This window comes from Notolepis coatsorum (assembly GCF_963971535.1).
Source record: "Notolepis coatsorum genome assembly, chromosome: 1".
Lineage (NCBI taxonomy): Eukaryota > Metazoa > Chordata > Actinopteri > Aulopiformes > Paralepididae > Notolepis > Notolepis coatsorum.
Genome location: NC_140165.1, coordinates 104,930,546 through 104,952,434, shown reverse-complemented (window position 1 = coordinate 104,952,434; position 21,889 = coordinate 104,930,546). Strand labels below are relative to the sequence as shown.

The 21,889-nt window shown below is 48.4% G+C and overlaps 1 protein-coding gene across 1 annotated transcript in view; it reads right to left on the bottom strand.

The window, feature by feature from the left end:
* Positions 1-21,358, bottom strand: part of LOC311235308 (coronin-2A-like) — a gene marked incomplete at both ends in the record, with an annotated part of 99,645 nt that extends 78,287 nt beyond the window's left edge. Inside the window, one exon of the mRNA XM_084322731.1 lies at positions 21,158-21,358. Coding sequence (XP_084178857.1) covers positions 21,158-21,358 — 201 coding nt within the window. The remainder of the gene's footprint in view (positions 1-21,157) is intronic.
* Between the last annotated feature and the right edge of the window lie 531 nt (positions 21,359-21,889).

Genomic DNA, 21,889 nt, shown 5'->3' with positions numbered 1-21,889 from the left:
TAGTCATTGAGACCTGTTGGGGAGGATTTCTTTGGTACCGGGATAATGGTAGACATCTTGAAGCAGGCAGGGACCACTGACTCCACCAGGGATAGATTAAATATGGTGGTGAACACAGGGGATAGCTGGTTAGCACAGGACTTAAGTATGCGTCCTGTTATTCCATCTGGGCCAGCAGCCTTTCTGGTGTTCACCTGCATAAATGCTCTTCTCACACTGTGTTCCGTCAATGAGAGAGCATCCCGCCCCCCCGCGGATGCCCCACCCCTCCACAACAGCCGGTGTGCCAGTGACGTCACTAGCCGTTGAGCTAGCGTCGCCACTGTTTGCCCCACACCGTGCGTAGAAGGAGTTGAGCTTGTCCGCGAGAGAGGCGTCGTCGCTCCCCATTGAGGGGGCGCTGACTTTGTAGTCAGTTATTGTCCTCAGTCCCCGCCATAAGCCTCTTGTGTCATTCTGTGCCATTTGTGCCTCCATTTTGTCAGCATACGTCCTCTTAGCAAGTTTAACAGCCTTGCGCAGAGTGTAGACTGTTGTCTTGTACTCTTCCATATTTCCTGTCTCTCTGCCCAGGTTGTAAGCAGTGGTGCGAGTTTTCAGAGCTGCTCTGATAGTACTGTCCACCCACGGTTTCTGGTTCGGGAACACCCTCGCCTTCTTTGTGGGGACGATACTATCAGCTAAGGTTGCTATGAAGCTAACAACAGTGTCTGCGAACTCGCTGACGTCACTGGCGCTTCCCTGGAACATTCCCCAGTCTACGTCCTCGAGAGCGTCCTGAAGCGTGGCCTCTGATTGGTCGGACCATCTCTTTACCTCACGTGACACGACGGCGTCACGTGATCTCTGTCTGTAAGCAGGAATCAGGAAAATGGACGTGCTTGTAGCTCCCGCTAATGGAGGAGCCGGTACAGCCTTGTAGCCGGCTCTGAACGGGGTGTAGCAGTGGTCGAGCGTGTTTCCTCCCCTGGTGGAGCAGGCGATGTGCTGAAAAAAGTATGGCATCACTTTCTCCTGCGTCTGGGTGTTTTATCTGGTGGATGTTGAGATGCCCCTGTAGCTCCGCCAGAGCCCTGGCGGTGTTCGCTTGGGGAGGGATGTACACCGCGGTCATGATGATCGCGGTAAACTCTCTGGGAAGATGAAATGGTCGACATTGAATGGCCAGATGTTCCAGGTCTGGCGAGCATGAACTGGAGAGTATCTTGATCTCCTTTGGGCTTACCCAGCCGTTGTTGGTAAGGAGACAGACACCCCCGCCGATGCTCTTACCGGAGGCTTCTGTACGGTCCGCTCGGAAGACGGTGAAGGAGTCCGAGGGAGAGATGCTGTGATCCGGAGTCGCTGGTTTCAGCCATGTCTCCGTGAAGCACATGATGTTACAGTCCCTCACCTCTCGCTGGAATCGAACCCTCGCCCGTAAATCGTCCATCTTACCCTCTAGCGAACGTGCATTTGCCAGAAAGATGGATGGGATCGCCGGACGTTAAGCAGATCTTTTTAACCTTAATCTGATTCCGCTTCTCCTGCCTCTATGTTTCCTCCTGCCGCCGCCGCCTTTGTCTTTGTCCCGCCTGATCTCCGGTGGCCAATCTTGGCATAAAGTGTCTCTAAACTCCTCTTTAAGTCCGGAGTTTAAGGGTGTGTTCACATCTGAAAGTCCAGGGATAGTCCGGACTATCCGTGGATAGTCCGGACTTTCTGGTGGACCAAAATGTGAAAATGATACATTGTTTGATTTTGGTCTGCGTTCACACTACCCTGTTTGGTGCGGATCTAATTTGTAAACAAAGGACATGCTGTCGCCAAGTCGTTCATCTATTGGACTAGCACTCACAAACGTAAACAGTTGCCGATAGAGAGATAGAGAGAGAGAGATAGATAGATAGAGAGAGAGATAGAGAGAGACTGTCCGCGCGCGGTGCCAGTCTAGAGAGACAGAGAGAGGAAGAGAGAGACTGTCCGCGCGCGGCGCCAGTCTAGAGAGACAGAGAGAGGAACAGAGAGAGAGAGAGAGAGAGAGAGAGAGAGAGAGAGGAAGAGGGAGACTGTTCTGTCATTCATCTCACTTGGGTCGTGCGCAAGCTGTCACTTGGCGCTGTCAAGTTGGGTCGCGCGACCGCCGCCACTAGGCACCTGTCACTCATTTGCTCTAGATTAGATACTATATAAAGTTCGTTTTGCGTTCACACCAACAGCAAACGAACCATGGTCCACTTTGAAACGAACCGAGTCCCAACTTTTCAAGAGGACCATGGTTCGGTTGTTTGGTCCTCATTATAGTTCGGTTTGCGTTCAGACCTGTACAAACCAAACGGACTATTGATCTAAAGGGACCATGGTCCACTTAAAGTGGACCAAACAGGGTAGGTGTGGACGCGCCCTAAGTCAATAAGTGACTGGCGGTCGTATGACGTCCCCGCCAGTGTTGTTTCCATAAAAAAAGTAGTAAAAATAAACATAATGACAAAAAGTAAGCACAATCATTGCAAAACCAACAGCGACTAACCTGAGCCGCGCCATTGTGGACCAATATGGTAGTTTAACCAGAGACAGTCTATATAATAAGGAGATGGATCACTGTGGTAGTTTAACCAGATACAGTCTATATAATAAGGAGGTGGATCACTGTGGTAGTTTAACCAGAGACAGTCTATATAATAAGGAGAAGATGGATCACTGTAGTTATTTAACCAGAGACAGTCTACATAATGAGATGGATCACTGTGGTAGTTTAACCAGAGACAGTCTACATAATGAGACGGATCACTGTGGTAGTTTAACCTGAAATCCTGTAATGCTAAATGTAACTGAGGGGTACAATTCCCTGACTGTATTGATAAGTATGGTATCATTAAACCACTACCGCTTTATGTACTTTAACTACTGGCCACACAGTACATGATATAGATATGATGAACACTTTCCCACCATGAAACCAAGTCCACACAAATGTATAAGTCGAATATTTAATATATAGCAAAGGGTATATACAACGTTCACTTAATGACATTTATGATTTGAATGCACTTGTAAGGCAAATGAGTATTCGTAGGCAAATCAACATTGAATGTCCAATCTCTGGTTACGCAGGAAGCAAGTATACAACCTGGTTCTTTAGGGAACTATAGCGATGGTACTTAATGATTATAGCTGGATATACTAAAGGGGGGTCCTGCTGGTTGTAAGTCAGTAGGGGGGGGGGTTAGGAGAGCCGCCGGCGATATCCCATCTGGCCAACGATTTCTTGGGAGAATTCAGAGTGCTGAACACGGTGCCCACAGAACCTTGGTCCACAGATGAATACAGTTGGGCCCTCTTGTAGACGGTAGCTGCCGGTCCACAACGAAGAGACGTGAGGCGACCTCACTCGGGGTAGAGCGCCGTCTCACCTGGACTCCTCTCGGGGGGTAGTTCCAACACTCACCAGTGTTGGCTGTTATCCATGGCATAAATCAAAGCACCCAAAGCAAGTAGATAATCCAAGCCGTGTAGGGCTCGCCGTCGTCCGGGTAAGGTAATCCAATGTGCAGGTCCACTCGTCCTAGCCCAGAACTCCTCGGATGAAAGCACCACACGTGGTCTGCCCAGCCTGGTTAAGACTCTAGATAACGCGAGGAAACGATGGGGGTACTACTCACTGTATAACTCTAACCGAACGATGCACCATACATAATAGACTATTATTAACTTAATAGAAATACGTCCCACTCGACGGTATAGTGCCAAACTATGACAATTCAACTATTAATCCACACGATGTCTCAATGCCATTCTGAGGCCAAGTTGACCATACTGCACCACACGTGTATCGTGGGTGAGGCTTAACGTCTTGCCACTAGGTTGGAGGGTAAAGAACTAAGGGCTAAGGGACTAAAAAGGAAGTTCTACTTTACTTGCGCCATATATATATGCGCTGTGAACAAATAGTACCATTCGTATTTCGCCAGACGTATTCCTACGCGGAACCGGGCTAGTAACGACATGTTCGTCGGCACGATTGAACTTGAACCAAGGGGCTTGGCTGCTGGCGCCAAGTTCTTGTCCAATGAGAGAATGAAACTATTATGGGCTGTTAGTAGACTAAAGGGATATTCAGTGTATATGTACAAGGAATATACAAGGGATATCAAACGATATACAAATACTATTAAATATATATCCATAAATAAATATATATATTTGGTTTAATCTGATCCTTCACAACAGCCGCACCCTAATTAGTCCCACCTAATTAGCTAAGCAGAGACAGATTAACCGCACTGTCTACCACTCAAGGTCCGCTGTAAGGGTCAGTCAACTCACAAAGTCGTGGGGTCATGGTCGTCATCGATAGTGTCTGGGAGTCTGGGCAGTTCTATTAGCCTCGCCACGGGTCGTGTGTAAGTTCGCCCTTGGACGAGCACCTCAGCTGCTCGGACCTTGCCATCGGCACCGGTGATCACTTTGCTTACGCGGCCAGCCGGCCACATAGCTCTGGGTAGTGACTGGTCGATAATCATGACGACTGTTCCTTCTGTCAAATTGTCTCTCTCTTTTACCCACTTCTGGCGGGTCTGTAGAGACGGTAGGTAGTGGAGTAGAAAGCTGTTCCAAAACTTGTCAGCTAGTACTTGACTGTACCTCCACATTCTTCGGCCGTTCGCTTCTTCAGGCCTGTACATTGTCTGGGGTAGCGCGGGGTCCAGCCGCCCCATCAAGAGTGTGTTGGGGGTGACTGGGTCGACATCTGCTATATCACTGGAGACGTAGCCGAGGGGCTTGGAGTTCAATACTCCCTTGATCTCCGTGAGGACTGTCATTAGGACTTCTTCCGCTACAGTCTGGGCCCCAAGCACGGCGTACAGGGCTGTCTTTATAGAACGTACTTCTCGTTCCCAGGTTCCACCGAAGTGGGGTGCGTTCGGGGGATTAAACTGGAAGTCAATCTGGGATGGAGCGAGGTGGGTCTTAAGTTCTGGGCCCATAGCTTGGAAGCTCTCTCTCAGCTCTCTTTCTCCGCCTTTGAAGTTTGTCCCGTGATCAGACAACAATGTAGACGGTTTTCCTTTCCGTGATGTGAATCTTCGGAAGGCCATAAGGAATGAGTCTGTGCTCATGGTTGGAAGGAGTTCGATATGTATCGCTCTGGTGGTCATGCATTTGAATACAATACCCCACCGCTTCTCGGTTCCTCTTCCTTTCTTTATATACAACGGGCCAAAACAGTCCATGCCTGTGGAGTGGAATGGCTTGTCGCCGAGTCGGAGGCGACAGGGAGGTAGGTCAGCCATCCGGGGTATGCTGGGCTGCGCGCGCCACTTTCGGCAGTCTAGACAGGTTCGCTGGAAGCGTCGCACTGCTTCTCTTCCTTGAAGTATCCAATAGCGACGTCTGATCTCCGCGAAGACTCTCTCTGCTCCTGCGTGGTGTACATCCTCGTCGTATTTCTTTATGATCAGCTCTGTGACCTTGTGTCGGCTGTTCAAGACTATCGGGTACTTAACGTCATCCGGTAGATTGGGGGCCCTCCGCAGACGACCACCCACTCTGATGAGATTATGGGCGTCGCTCTCGGGTGCCAGGTGGAGCAATCTGCTGTCTGATGGGACGGGCTTTCCTCCCTGTAGACAGTCTAGCTCGTCGGGGAACGAGTCTCTCTGGGCTCGTTGTAGTAGAAGAAGTTCTGCTTCTTCGTAGTCAGCTGCTGAAATGTCGGCAGTGGGCTGAATCTCTGGGTGGTGCCACAGAAATGTCTTTAGTTGCGCACTCTGTAGGGTGAGGCAATCATCTATGTTGGGGTCTGTGGAGGCGACTGTGCTCAGTCCACAGAACATAGGTTTCTTGTTCTCAGCCTCCTCTTTACTCGCCTCCCGTGGGGTGGGCGTAGGCCACTCTCCTTCCGGGAGCTTGAGGAACTCTGGTCCGTCACTGTAGATGTTGTGACGGGTGAGGTCATCTAGGGACATTCCCCGGGTGATGACGTCAGCTGGGTTGTGTTTGGTGTCCACATACCGCCAGCTTGCTGCTTCTGTTAACTCTTGAATCTCTGTGACTCTGACTCCCACGAAGACCTTGTATCTGCATGAATCAGACTTGATCCATGTGAGTACTGTCGTAGAGTCTGACCACAAGATTGTTCTGTGCACCGGAATGGTGAGTTCACGTTGGATTAACGTGGCTAGATGCGCTCCTGCTAGGGCTGCGCAGAGCTCTAGACGCGGGATAGATTGTTGCTTTCGTGGGGCTATTCTTGAGCGAGCCAGGATGAAGGCGGTGTGTATCTCTCCTCCCTTCTCTTGGGCACGCAAGTAGGCCACTGATCCATAGGCTACTTCGGAGGCGTCGCTGAAGACGTGTAGATCCATCTTGCATGTCTCTGGCCTCACTGTGGGTGGGAAGTAGCTGCGGCGTATATTGACGCCTGGGAGTGAGCGGAGTTCCGTCTCCCACTCTCTCCATGTGGAGGCAAGGGGTGCGGGTATTGGGTCGTCCCAGCCCTGGTCCTTGTCCCATAGTGCTCGTACAATCATCTTTGCCCTGGTGGTGTAAGGTAGAATACATCCCAACGGGTCATATTGTCTGGCGAGTGTTCTGTACACACTCCGTCTGGTGGTCGGTATCGCCGTCGACCTTCCCTGCTCCGTGGTCAGGGGTTTGTGTCTATAGTGGAGCGAGTCTGTTTTGAAGCACCAGACTAGTCCTAGTGTCATTTCTTGGGCTTCTCCTGGGATTGTCGCCATCCAGGTCTCGCTGCTGGCAGCCTTGTCCGCGGGGGAGAGGCTGCGCAATACGTGCGGGTCGCTGCTGGCCCACTGCCTGAGATCAAAGCCGCCTTTGATCAGAGAGGCGCGTAGCTTGAGTAGGAGAGCCTCGGCTTCTTCTTGAGTCGAAACGCTTTGTAAACAGTTGTCCACGTAGAAACTGTTCTTCACACTGTGTCGGACCTCTTCATCTGCTGCTGGGTCCTCTGCGACGTGTTTCTGTAGTGCAAATGTAGCACAGCACGGGCTGCATGTAGTTCCGAAAGGGAGGACTTCCCATTGATAGATGGCGGGGTGCTCATCTCCGATCCTCTCTCTCCATAGGAACCGCAGCAGGGGCTTGTCCTCCTCCACTAGTCTCACCTGCAGGAACATCCCTTTGATATCCCCGCTGATAGCCACCTTGTCCTGGCGGAAGCGTAGTAGCACGCCTAGTAGAGAGGGGCCGAGTGTGGAGCCGGGCAAGAGCTCTTTATTCAGATTTTGGGATCCGGTCTGGTAGCTGCAGTTAAACACAATGCGATCCTTGCCGTTGTGGTGGACCTTGTGGTGCGGCACGTACCATGATTCGGTCGTCTGATCGGCCTCTTTAATGTCAATCTTTGTCACGTGTCCCGCTGTGATTAGCTTCTCAATCTCAGCGCGGTACACACTCTCTTGAGCGGGGTCTTTGGCTAGGCGCCGCTCTGTGTTCAATAGATACCGCTCCGTAGCGTCTTTCTTTGCGTGAAAGGTGGGCATTCCCTCTCGCCTCAGGAGTGGAGTTGCGTATCTCATCACTCCGCTGACTGTGACTCTCTTTGTCCCCTGCTCGAGGAGGTTTATGGCGTAAATGTCTTCTTTAGAACGAATGTCTTTCTTTTCGTTCTTAAAGGGCATTGTCTCTAGTGTCCATAGCCTCTCGACATGCTGCAGGAGAGTGGTGTCTTCTTCTGTCACTCTGGAGTGGAGGCAGCTAGTGGCTGCTGTTCGGTTAAGAGATTTAGCGAGGGGGCCTTGTAATGTCCATCCTAGGCGGGTCTCGACTGCTGCAGGACAGCCTCTGGGTCCTGTATGGACCCGGTCTATCGGGACTATGAGGTCTGCATGGTCGGAGCCTATCAGCAGGGTCGGGGTGGCGCCGTCTATGAGCGGGATAGGTAGTTGACGCAGGTGCATGGGGTAGGTGTACTGTGATAGTCCTATTTCTTGGCTGGTGAAAGCATTTGTAATCCTATACCGTCGCTCTGGCTGCCCGCTTGCTGCGATAGTGAAGGAGACATTCTCGCCTTTTATCGTCTTTAAATCTCTTCTTATTGTCCGAATCGTCATTTGGTTCTCGCTCCCCCGCAGTCCCAGCTGGGCCGCAGCGGACGCGAGCAGAAGGGTCTTCTCTGACCCGTCATCAAGGACGGCGTAAGTGTCCATGACTTTATCTTGGTAGCTCAATATTACACAGACTACCTTTAAGAGCACTTGGGCGCCGCTGCTGCTGGCGGGGTCAATGTACATGACACTTGCCTTTGTGCTGCTCGATGGTGCAGGTGCAGGCTTTCTTCTGTTACTGTCGTGTAGGACATCTAGGTGGGCTCCGTCACACCGACTGCACCTCTTCTTTAGGCGGCACTCGGCTGCCATGTGACTGCGCGCACATCGGTAACAGCGCCTGTTGGACTTTATCCATTGACTCACTTCTTCTGCATTCATCTTTGTGAACAGGTCACATTGTGACAGCCAGTGTTCCTTCTCGCAGTACGGGCACACCATCTTCCACTTCTCTTTTCTCGAGGGGGTACTGTGGTTCTTACTGCTCGGTACTGATTCTGATTGGTGCATGACAGTCACCGATCTTCTTCCATCGTTTATTCTCCTGGGTCCCTCTCTGGAGCTTGGTGTGCTCCGCACGAACGTATCCAGTCGTAGGCTGCTGACTTCTCTCGCCAGGAAGTCGGCTAGATCGAGGAGGGATGGTTCGGGACCGTTAGGATCACGGTGGTCTCTCTGCCGCCTGAAGCGCTCTTGTCTGGCGGGTGGCAGCTTCTCTAAAATCCTCTCGACGTTAGAGTTGGCGTATAGCTCGTGCATACCCTTTTCTCGTTGCGCTCCCAGCATCCCTACCAGGGACTGCACTTTTATAGACAGGTCGTCTAATGAGCGATTGTCTGTTGCTGGGGGTAGGCGGTCAATATGCCTTATCTCTTGGATTACGTAATCCCATATACGTCCATATCTCTGGTCCAGCGCTGCTAGAGCCGCGGTGTATGGGGTCGTAGAGGTGGCATAGGCTAGCGCTATATTGTGCGCTCGGGGTACTTTCAGGTGCTTCAGTAATATTGCATGCTTGTGGCGTTCATCAGCGACATCCACCATCATTGTCTCTAAGCACATCCGGAGCTCCGTGTACTGTGCTCGATTCTCATAGGTGAAGTCTGGAAACGTCGGTGTGCCAATGTATGGCGCCGTGGATGGCTGATACATCGGCGAGCGTTGGGGGAGAGGCCTCCTAGGCGAGTCTCCTCTTGCGCCTCTCTGTGGGCTGGTACCGGCAAGGTACCATGGCCCGCTGGTCCAGGTGCTATTCCTCGGGGCTGGTCGTGCGTCATGCTCACCCGTGAATAGAGTCAGGGGTCTGTAGCGCAGCGCCGCGGGGGTATAGCCTGGGCTGTACTGGACCTCCTGGTCCGGTGGAGTACTGTGCTGTCGTCGGGCTTGGTTCTCCTCCTCTCCCTCTTCTTCTTCTATCAGGTCCTCTAGATCCTGTAGTCGTTTATTTAGCTTCTCCGCAGTGTATGCCGCTCCTTCCTTGTAGCTGGGTCTCGCTTGGACCGGTCGGGGAAGGGGGTTTGCGGGGGGTATAGGCTTGGTCTGTTGGTCAAGTTCAGGGTCGCTTGCTCGGTTAGGGGATGCTGCCCTTGACTGTTGTCTCGACGAGTTCCTTGAACCCCTGGCGGAGGGAGAGGGTGTTGCCTTGGTGATCAGCTGCTCCATTAGCTGCGCTTGTAGTCTGTCGCGCTCGCCCTGTAGTCTGTCGCGCTCGGTTTCGCGCTGGATGAGAGCGAGGTCGCGCTCTGCCTCTCTTTGGGCACCGTCAGCGGCGCGCTGGGTGTCTGCTCGGTCTCTGGCCATATTCTCTTCCGTCTGAAGGCATCTCATCTCCAGGCGTATGCGCTCTTCTTCGCTCCGTTGCTGCGTCTGGAGTCGATCGCGTTCACCCTGAAGTCGATCGCGTTCACCCTGGAGTCGATCGCGTTCGGTAGAGGCTGTCAGGCTGACGAGGAACGCCTGTGATAGCATCCTCTCCGCTTCGCTGGGGGAAGACGGTTGTAGAGGTGAGCCGCTCCTGGCTGTACTCGTTGGGGAGTCCTGGAGCTCTATCTCCTCGGCGCTCTCCTCTTCTTGTTCCGTGCAGAGTTCTCTCTCTGTAGGGTTGTCTTCCTCCCGGGGCTGGTCGGGGACTACTTCTTCGGTATTGGCGGGGGGTAAAGGCATGTCAGCTCCCTCCTGGTCCCCACCGTGAGCTCGTCAGTTACATTAGAACCCACTAGGGCCTCTGTGGTCGGGGTAACCTGGTCGTTAAGGTCAGACATAATTTTACTTTCTACTTTTACCGCGTTTACCGTTTGTCGAAGGCTAGGTAGTTGACTGACAGCGTAATCCTCTAAGTACTGAGGTGTCTGTCGTCTGCGCCGCGGGCATTCTACGTTAGGAGGACCGTTTCGTGGAGTGTTCATCATAGGCCATTTCAATATTAATAACACTATATTAATATTACACTAGTTACCCTCCGGCTCGAAGGACCAATTGTAACTGAGGGGTACAATTCCCTGACTGTATTGATAAGTATGGTATCATTAAACCACTACCGCTTTATGTACTTTAACTACTGGCCACACAGTACATGATATAGATATGATGAACACTTTCCCACCATGAAACCAAGTCCACACAAATGTATAAGTCGAATATTTAATATATAGCAAAGGGTATATACAACGTTCACTTAATGACATTTATGATTTGAATGCACTTGTAAGGCAAATGAGTATTCGTAGGCAAATCAACATTGAATGTCCAATCTCTGGTTACGCAGGAAGCAAGTATACAACCTGGTTCTTTAGAGAACTATAGCGATGGTACTTAATGATTATAGCTGGATATACTAAAGGGGGGTCCTGCTGGTTGTAAGTCAGTAGGGGGGGGGGTTAGGAGAGCCGCCGGCGATATCCCATCTGGCCAACGATTTCTTGGGAGAATTCAGAGTGCTGAACACGGTGCCCACAGAACCTTGGTCCACAGATGAATACAGTTGGGCCCTCTTGTAGACGGTAGCTGCCGGTCCACAACGAAGAGACGTGAGGCGACCTCACTCGGGGTAGAGCGCCGTCTCACCTGGACTCCTCTCGGGGGGTAGTTCCAACACTCACCAGTGTTGGCTGTTATCCATGGCATAAATCAAAGCACCCAAAGCAAGTAGATAATCCAAGCCGTGTAGGGCTCGCCGTCGTCCGGGTAAGGTAATCCAATGTGCAGGTCCACTCGTCCTAGCCCAGAACTCCTCGGATGAAAGCACCACACGTGGTCTGCCCAGCCTGGTTAAGACTCTAGATAACGCGAGGAAACGATGGGGGTACTACTCACTGTATAACTCTAACCGAACGATGCACCATACATAATAGACTATTATTAACTTAATAGAAATACGTCCCACTCGACGGTATAGTGCCAAACTATGACAATTCAACTATTAATCCACACGATGTCTCAATGCCATTCTGAGGCCAAGTTGACCATACTGCACCACACGTGTATCGTGGGTGAGGCTTAACGTCTTGCCACTAGGTTGGAGGGTAAAGAACTAAGGGCTAAGGGACTAAAAAGGAAGTTCTACTTTACTTGCGCCATATATATATGCGCTGTGAACAAATAGTACCATTCGTATTTCGCCAGACGTATTCCTACGCGGAACCGGGCTAGTAACGACATGTTCGTCGGCACGATTGAACTTGAACCAAGGGGCTTGGCTGCTGGCGCCAAAGTTCTTGTCCAATGAGAGAATGAAACTATTATGGGCTGTTAGTAGACTAAAGGGATATTCAGTGTATATGTACAAGGAATATACAAGGGATATCAAACGATATACAAATACTATTAAATATATATCCATAAATAAATATATATATTCGGTTTAATCTGATCCTTCACAACACTAAACATGGTGGCAACAACAGAACCACTTGCTATAAAACATTCCGAAAATAATTCAATGCAATTTGCTTTTATGTTGAGTAAATCTAGAATTGACCACATCTTGAGTTGATTATGTTACTTTTAAAGATGTTTTAAAATGAGTAATGACCTCGCAGGGAGTGGTGTGACCATGGTATGATCTCTGAGGGGAGGAGAACTGTGAGGTCAGGGAGAAGCAAGGGAAGACTTGATGTATTATTCAGCGGCTTTCACCTGACATGTCAGACGATACAGAGGTCACGCTCCAGACCCCTTCCCTCCACAGGAATGAATCTTTCTCTTTTAAAAACATACACCGGCCAGGAGCTGTCGCTCACATGTCAGGCCATAAGAGAGGAATAATGACTTTAGATTTTGTGTTTGACCCTTACTAAAGGTAGATTCAGATACAATGCAAAAGAAAATGTTGAGACAGCGTGGATGTGTATAAACTCAATTGAAAGATGCAAACAGATGCAGCTTCAGATGCAGCTTCACTATCTAGGCTAGGAGAACAGATGCAGCTTCACTCTCTAGGAGAACAGATGCAGCTTCACTCTCTAGGAGAACAGATGCAGCTTCACTCTCTAGGAGAACAGATGCAGCTTCACTCTCTAGGAGAACAGATGCAGCTTCACTCTAGGAGAACAGATGCAGCTTCACTCTAGGAGAACAGATGCAGCTTCACTCTCTAGGAGAACAGATGCAGCTTCACTCTCTAGGAGAACAGATGCAGCTTCACTCTAGGAGAACAGATGCAGCTTCACTCTAGGAGAACAGATGCAGCTTCACTCTCTAGGAGAACAGATGCAGCTTCACTCTAGGAGAACAGATGCAGCTTCACTCTAGGAGAACAGATGCAGCTTCACTCTAGGAGAACAGATGCAGCTTCACTCTCTAGGAGAACAGATGCAGCTTCACTCTAGGAGAACAGATGCAGCTTCACTCTAGGAGAACAGATGCAGCTTCACTCTCTAGGAGAACAGATGCAGCTTCACTCTCTAGGAGAACAGATGCAGCTTCACTCTCTAGGAGAACAGATGCAGCTTCACTCTAGGAGAACAGATGCAGCTTCACTCTCTAGGAGAACAGATGCAGCTTCACTCTCTAGGAGAACAGATGCAGCTTCACTCTCTAGGAGAACAGATGCAGCTTCACTCTCTAGGAGAACAGATGCAGCTTCACTCTCTAGGAGAACAGATGCAGCTTCACTCTCTAGGAGAACAGATGCAGCCTCACTCTCTAGGAGAACAGATGCAGCTTCACACTAGGAGAACAGATGCAGCTTCACTCTAGGAGAACAGATGCAGCTTCACTCTCTAGGAGAACAGATGCAGCTTTACTCTAGGAGAACAGATGCAGCTTCACTCTCTAGGAGAACAGATGCAGCTTCACTCTAGGAGAACAGATGCAGCTTCACTCTCTAGGAGAACAGATGCAGCTTCACTCTAGGAGAACAGACGCAGCTTCACTCTAGGAGAACAGATGCAGCTTCACTCTCTAGGAGAACAGATGCAGCTTCACTCTAGGAGAACAGATGCAGCTTCACTCTCTAGGAGAACAGATGCAGCTTCACTCTCTAGGAGAACAGACGCAGCTTCACTCTAGGAGAACAGATGCAGCTTCACTCTCTAGGAGAACAGATGCAGCTTCACTCTAGGAGAACAGATGCAGCTTCACTCTCTAGGAGAACAGATGCAGCTTCACTCTCTAGGAGAACAGATGCAGCTTCACTCTAGGAGAACAGATGCAGCTTCACTCTCTAGGAGAACAGATGCAGCTTCACTCTCTAGGAGAACAGATGCAGCTTCACTCTCTAGGAGAACAGATGCAGCTTCACTCTCTAGGAGAACAGATGCAGCTTCACTCTCTAGGATAACAGATGCAGCTTCACTCTCTAGGAGAACAGATGCAGCTTCACTCTCTAGGAGAACAGATGCAGCTTCACTCTAGGAGAACAGATGCAGCTTCACTCTAGGAGAACAGATGCAGCTTCACTCTCTAGGAGAACAGATGCAGCTTCACTCTAGGAGACCAGATGCAGCTTCACTCTCTAGGACAGGGCTATTCAACTAAATTGTTCAGGGGGCCACATTGTCAGAAACCCAAGGGGCCAGGGGCCGGACTGCCACGGCGCCTCCCCGTGCTATGAATATATGTACACTTGACACAACACGCAACCACATTTTCACAACTTTTATTTAACTACATTGCAAAAGTAGTATACTTTTCAAAAAAAGTGCTTCATTTATGTGCCACATCTGCAACATCTCCTGCAGAAAGTGCTTCATTTATGACTGTGCAACAACTGCAACATCTCCTCTTCAACATTTCAATATAAAAATAAAATAAAAAACAAACAAGTGCATGATGTGCATCTGAACATTCTAACATCAACACTTGAACAAAAAAACACATTTATAGTGCAGCTGAGCTTGTGAAAAAGTGCTTCATGTCTGTGCAACAACAGCAAATCACAGCATCTTATTAGCACTTATTGTCCACTCTTAACTCTCAAACATCAGGGGGGTGGGGGGCAGACAGGCCTAGCCTACATACACACATCTAATGAGAGCGATTGCACTTATTTGACTGGGCCAGACCAGGCTGCAGAAACAAATTAGTGGGGGGGCATAAAATGTTCTCGGGGGGGCACAATGGTTTTTCAACACAGGTTCCCTTTTATACGTTTCAGCTGGGACAGCGGCGCTGTGGCTTGCTTGGCGCTGCCCACGGTGCTGAACTAAACAGCAGAGGCAATTGAAAAATCTAATTTCTCTCTATCTTAAGAACTTTCACTTATACAAAAACAGACTGAACGGATATATATATAACAGACCTGCTGGGGCAGTGGACTGAGAGCAGGGGACACAAACAGGCTGGATAAGATGGTCAAGAAGGCCAGTAGCGTGGTTGGGGTGGAGCTGAATTCTAGCGAGGGTGGCGGAGAGGAGGAACCTTGCTAAGCTCCAGGCCATCAGGGAAAACCCCTCCAACCCACTATACACAGACTTGGCTGACAGGAGGAGCATGTTATAGGCTCACACTACCTAAATGCAGCACTGAACGGCACAGGAAGCCCTTCATTCCGACAGCCATCAGACTATACAATGCATCACTGTGCCTCACTGCATCACTGAGCACAGAGTGACAATTACCATCTTCCTGGACTCTTACTTTTTAAACAGCACTGTGCATTATTACACCTACTGTAGACTTCAGTATATTTTTACTGTATTTATTTACTGTATCTTTTATTCAATTTTTATTCTATTTCATTTTATTCTATTCTTAGGCCATTTGTTTTGTTATTCTTATTTGTGATTTCTGTCTGTCTAAATGTTTAATGTTGAGTGATTTGCAGTGACAAATTTCCCTCAGGATAATACATTTCTATTCTATTCTATTCTATATCTTTGAAAAGTCTCCATTTATTCAACACTTCTGAATTCACTGACAAACTGAACTGAACTGACAAAAATAAGGTGCATAAAAAAGCAAACAAAATTCCTCCACAGGCTACTCACCATCATAAGTAGAGCGGCAAGCAGCGTTTGGGGACAGAGTGAAATCTTCTTAAAACACTGCCCCTCGGGCGAACCACAAAGCGCGCTCAGCCGCGACACGGCCGACCCGGGTTCGACTCCCGAACCCATCGTTATTTGCCGAATGTCTTCCCCCCACTCTGTCTCCCATTCCTCATCTGTCTCTCCCTACTGGACTGCCCAGTAGAAATAAAGCGATAAAACACCAAAAAAAAATCGTAAAAAAAAAAAAAAAAAAAAAAAAAACACTGCCCCTCCACTCATTCCTGAACTTTTTTGTTAAGTCCTTCTCAAATGCTAACTGAATTAAATTGGCCTTAGTTGCGTCGATGAAGCATACTAAGGCGATGTTCTGTAAAGACGTTCTTGAGGGTAGAAAATGAATTCTCAGAGTGCCGTGCTAGCTTCAGTAGTGTTGTTGTTGACATCAGTGCCCACTAGGGCTGTCCCCGACTAAGGATTTGGATAGTTGACTTTGATTGACAAAAAAAAAAAAAAAAAAAAATTGCCAGGGTGGGCACAGCTGACTCAGTGGGCGGGCCAGGCCCCCTAATGCCCGCCCATGGCGCCGGGACTGGACTGGGCAATGGCAGAGAAAGAGGGTTCATAGGAAGTGAGGGCTACCCGCAAACAGTGATGCAAATGCTCATTTGTCAATGAGGCACGTTGCTTGTTTTAATGGCATTCATGTGAGAGAAACTGGATTCACAGGTGTATGTTGAGCCAAACATTGTTAGCACAGATATTGCCAGCGTTTTTATTTTGGGGAATGTCTTGACATGAATACACTTTATCCAAAATGTTGTGGTGGATTCATTCTCAAGTGCCTGCTTCAGAGCAGATGATGCTTGCATGTCAATTATTTCAAGTTGCAGGAGACCTTCATCAATGTGAAGTGATGCAAGGAACTCTTGTCCTTTTGTGGAAATAGCAGCTACATTGGCAAATGGGTTGCTCACAAAATGCATCAATTCTCTGGACAAATTCATCAAATCGACTTGCAAAGTTTTCCCTCAATTTATCAATGAAATCTGTCATTAATTGAGTGACTTTGGCTCAATTGTGCGTGTTAACGTTGACATGAAAAGAAAAAAGTAAAAAAAAAAAAAAAAAAAAAAAAACAGTAATTTTTTTTTTTTTTTTTTTTTTTTTATTATCATGTAATCTTTGGCGGGCCGGTCAGAATCATCCCGCGGGCCGGATCTGGCCAGCGGGCCGCCAGTTGAATAGCCCTGCGCTAGGAGAACAGATGAAGCTTCACTCTAGGAGAACAGATGCAGCTTCACTCTAGGAGAACAGATGCAGCTTCACTCTCTAGGAGAACAGACGCAGCTTCACTCTAGGAGAACAGATGCAGCTTCACTCTAGGAGAACAGGTGCAGCTTCACTCTCTAGGAGAACAGATGCAGCTTCACTCTAGGAGAACAGATGCAGCTTCACTCTAGGAGAACAGGTGCAGCTTCACTCTCTAGGAGAACAGACGCAGCTTCACTCTAGGAGAACAGACGCAGCTTCACTCTAGGAGAACAGATGCAGCTTCACTCTAGGAGAACAGATGCAGCTTCACTCTCTAGGAGAACAGATGCAGCTTCACTCTAGGAGAACAGATGCAGCTTCACTCTCTAGGAGAACAGATGCAGCTTCACTCTAGGAGAACAGATGCAGCTTCACTCTAGGAGAACAGATGCAGCTTCACTCTCTAGGAGAACAGATGCAGCTTCACTCTCTAGGAGAACAGATGCAGCTTCACTCTCTAGGAGAACAGATGCAGCTTCACTCTCTAGGAGAACAGATCCAGCTTCACTCTCTAGGAGAACAGATGCAGCTTCACTCTCTAGGAGAACAGATGCAGCTTCACTCTAGGAGAACAGATGCAGCTTCACTCTAGGAGAACAGATGCAGCTTCACTCTCTAGGAGAACAGATGCAGCTTCACTCTAGGAGAACAGATGCAGCTTCACTCTAGGAGAACAGATGCAGCTTCACTCTCTAGGAGAACAGATGCAGCTTCACTCTAGGAGAACAGGTGCAGCTTCTCTCTCTAGGAGAACAGATGCAGCTTCACTCTCTAGGAGAACAGATGCAGCTTCACTCTAGGAGAACAGATGCAGCTTCACTCTCTAGGAGAACAGATGCAGCTTCACTCTCTAGGAGAACAGATGCAGCTTCACTCTAGGAGAACAGATGCAGCTTCACTCTCTAGGAGAACAGATGCAGCTTCACTCTCTAGGAGAACAGATGCAGCTTCACTCTCTAGGAGAACAGATGCAGCTTCACTCTAGGAGAACAGATGCAGCTTCACTCTAGGATAACAGATGCAGCTTCACTCTCTAGGAGAACAGATGCAGCTTCACTCTCTAGGAGAACAGATGCAGCTTCACTCTAGGAGAACAGATGCAGCTTCACTCTAGGAGAACAGATGCAGCTTCACTCTAGGAGAACAGATGCAGCTTCACTCTAGGAGAACAGATGCAGCTTCACTCTCTAGGAGAACAGATGCAGCTTCACTCTAGGAGAACAGATGCAGCTTCACTCTAGGAGAACAGATGCAGCTTCACTCTCTAGGAGAACAGATGCAGCTTCACTCTAGGAGAACAGATGCAGCTTCTCTCTCTAGGAGAACAGATGCAGCTTCACTCTCTAGGAGAACAGATGCAGCTTCACTCTAGGAGAACAGATGCAGCTTCACTCTCTAGGAGAACAGATGCAGCTTCACTCTCTAGGAGAACAGATGCAGCTTCACTCTAGGAGAACAGATGCAGCTTCACTCTCTAGGAGAACAGATGCAGCTTCACTCTCTAGGAGAACAGATGCAGCTTCACTCTCTAGGAGAACAGATGCAGCTTCACTCTAGGAGAACAGATGCAGCTTCACTCTAGGATAACAGATGCAGCTTCACTCTCTAGGAGAACAGATGCAGCTTCACTCTAGGAGAACAGATGCAGCTTCACTCTAGGAGAACAGATGCAGCTTCACTCTAGGAGAACAGATGCAGCTTCACTCTCTAGGAGAACAGATGCAGCTCCACTCTCTAGGAGAACAGATGCAGCTTCACTCTAGGAGAACAGATGCAGCTTCACTCTCTAGGAGAACAGATGCAGCTTCACTCTCTAGGAGAACAGACGCAGCTTCACTCTAGGAGAACAGATGCAGCTTCACTCTCTAGGAGAACAGATGCAGCTTCACTCTAGGAGAACAGATGCAGCTTCACTCTAGGAGAACAGATACAGCTTCACTCTCTAGGAGAACAGATGCAGCTTCACTCTAGGAGAACAGATGCAGCTTCACTCTAGGAGAACAGATGCAGCTTCAATCTCTAGGAGAACAGACGCAGCTTCACTCTAGGAGAACAGATGCAGCTTCACTCTCTAGGAGAACAGATGCAGCTTCACTCTAGGAGAACAGATGCAGCTTCACTCTAGGAGAACAGATACAGCTTCACTCTCTAGGAGAACAGATGCAGCTTCACTCTAGGAGAACAGATGCAGCTTCACTCTAGGAGAACAGATGCAGCTTCACTCTAGGAGAACAGATGCAGCTTCAATCTCTAGGAGAACAGATGCAGCTTCACTCTAGGAGAACAGATGCAGCTTCACTCTAGGAGAACAGATGCAGCTTCACTCTAGGAGAACAGATGCAGCTTCACTCTAGGAGAACAGATGCAGCTTCACTCTCTAGGAGAACAGATGCAGCTTCACTCTCTAGGAGAACAGATGCAGCTTCACTCTAGGAGAACAGATGCAGCTTCACTCTCTAGGAGAACAGATGCAGCTTCACTCTCTAGGAGAACAGATTCAGCTTCACTCTCTAGGAGAACAGATGCAGCTTCACTCTCTAGGAGAACAGATGCAGCTTCACTCTCTAGGAGAACAGACACAGCTTCACTCTAGGAGAACAGATGCAGCTTCACTCTAGGAGAATAGATGCAGCTTCACTCTCTAGGAGAACAGATGCAGATTCACTCTAGGAGAACAGATGCAGCTTCACTCTCTAGGAGAACAGATGCAGCTTCACTCTAGGAGAACAGATGTAGCTTCACTCTCTAGAAGAACAGATGCAGCTTCACTCTCTAGGAGAACAGATGCAGCTTCACTCTCTAGGAGAACAGATGCAGCTTCACTCTAGGAGAACAGATGCAGCTTCACTCTAGGAGAACAGATGCAGCTTCACTCTCTAGGAGAACAGATGCAGCTTCACTCTCTAGGAGAACAGATGCAGCTTCACTCTAGGAGAACAGATGCAGCTTCACTCTCTAGGAGAACAGATGCAGCTTCACTCTCTAGGAGAACAGATGCAGCTTCACTCTAGGAGAACAGATGCAGCTTCACTCTAGGAGAACAGATGCAGCTTCACTCTCTAGGAGAACAGATGCAGCTTCACTCTCTAGGAGAACAGATGCAGCTTCACTCTAGGAGAACAGATGCAGCTTCACTCTCTAGGAGAACAGATGCAGCTTCACTCTAGGAGAACAGATGCAGCTTCACTCTCTAGGAGAACAGATGCAGCTTCACTCTCTAGGAGAACAGATGCAGCTTCACTCTCTAGGAGAACAGATGCAGCTTCACTCTCTAGGAGAACAGATGCAGCTTCACTCTCTAGGAGAACAGATGCAGCTTCACTCTCTAGGAGAACAGATGCAGCTTCACTCTCTAGGAGAACAGATGCAGCTTCACTCTCTAGGAGAACAGATGCAGCTTCACTCTCTAGGAGAACAGATGCAGCTTCACTCTAGGAGAACAGATGCAGCTTCACTCTAGGAGAACAGATGCAGCTTTACTCTCTAGGAGAACAGATGCAGATTTACTCTCTAGGAGAACAGATGCAGCTTCACTCTAGGAGAATAGATGCAGCTTCACTCTCTAGGAGAACAGATGCAGCTTCACTCTCTAGGAGAACAGATGCAGCTTCACTCTAGGACAGGGGTTCTCAAACTTTTTTATACCACAACCCCATTTTATTTAGGAATTCTTTTGGCGACCCCACACTTTATGTATCGCGTAATTTCAACGTGGAAATAAGGAATATCAAAATAAAAGCACACGTTGTTTCGAAAATGAAATTACAGCACTATGTTATCAATGAAATGAATGAATATTATCAACAAAAGCAATGGAATTTTTTCTGTATACACATTTATAAAACTAGGCATATTTAGCCAAAATATGTTGCCAGAACATGAAAAGAAAATGCGCCCATGTGCGCTTTGGCAGAGATCCGCTTCTACTCTGAAAATCCGCCCTCACAGAGATATGTTGATGCGAAGGGGACACGCTTTATCAGCGCAGCATTACACAACACTGGGTACTCGTTCCGGACTGATATCCAGAACTTTGCGAGGGCCTGTCCAGTGAACTTGACTTTCAGAAGCTCGTCACACGAAAGATCATTGAGCGCCTCCTGCATTCTGTTCCTACAACAAGCCATCAAGCTGAGTAAATACAAGACATGGCAAATACACACAACCCGTAGTTTGAGAACCGCTGCTCTAGGAGAACAGACACAGCTTCACTCTAGGACAGTGGTTCCCAAAGTGGGGGTAGCAACCCCTAGAATTATGACACAGATTGACCTGTCCCTGTTTTCTGCTCCTATATGGTCAAAACCATGAAAAGGCCAACCACAGAAGATGAGGAAATTAAGAAACAGGAAATGGACCACTACCAACATGATGGATGGGCAGGACCAGGAAGGACCCGCCCCCAGCACATTCCGTCACCACGGCGATGAAGCAGGGATTGGCTGAGCAGTAGTGGTTGTCGTGGACACTGCGTGTGATTGGCACACCGCCGTAGCCGTGTTCCTTGGTGGCAGGTTTGCCGAAGACGTGACGGAACTTTGACCCTCTGTAGGATGAACACCATGACATCTGGAGCAGAGGAGAAGAGAGGGTGATGATGATGATGATGATGATGATGATGATGATGATGATGATGATGATGATGATGATGATGATGATGATGATGATGATGATAGAATAGAATAGAATTTAAACAATTGTTTTACTTTACTTCACAGTGGTTAAATTGATTGTATCAATGGCAATACTAATAATAATAATGATGATGATGATGATGATGATGATGATGATGATGATGATGATGATGATGATGATGATGATGAATATAATATAATACAATACAATAATACAATACAATACAATACAATACCTTTTATGAAAAGGAGACATCGAGAGGCTTCGTCTCTGACTTTTATCGTCACTTACTTACGTCTTCGTATGAAGTCCTTCCCCTAGACTCAGTTTGGAGGAAGGATATACCAGACTTGGAAGTGGATTTTGATTGCTATGAAGTCTGGGCAAACGTTCGGCTGTCGTCACACAACCCGGATCATCAACAGATTAATCTTAATTTTATTCATAGGACTTACTTGACTCCTA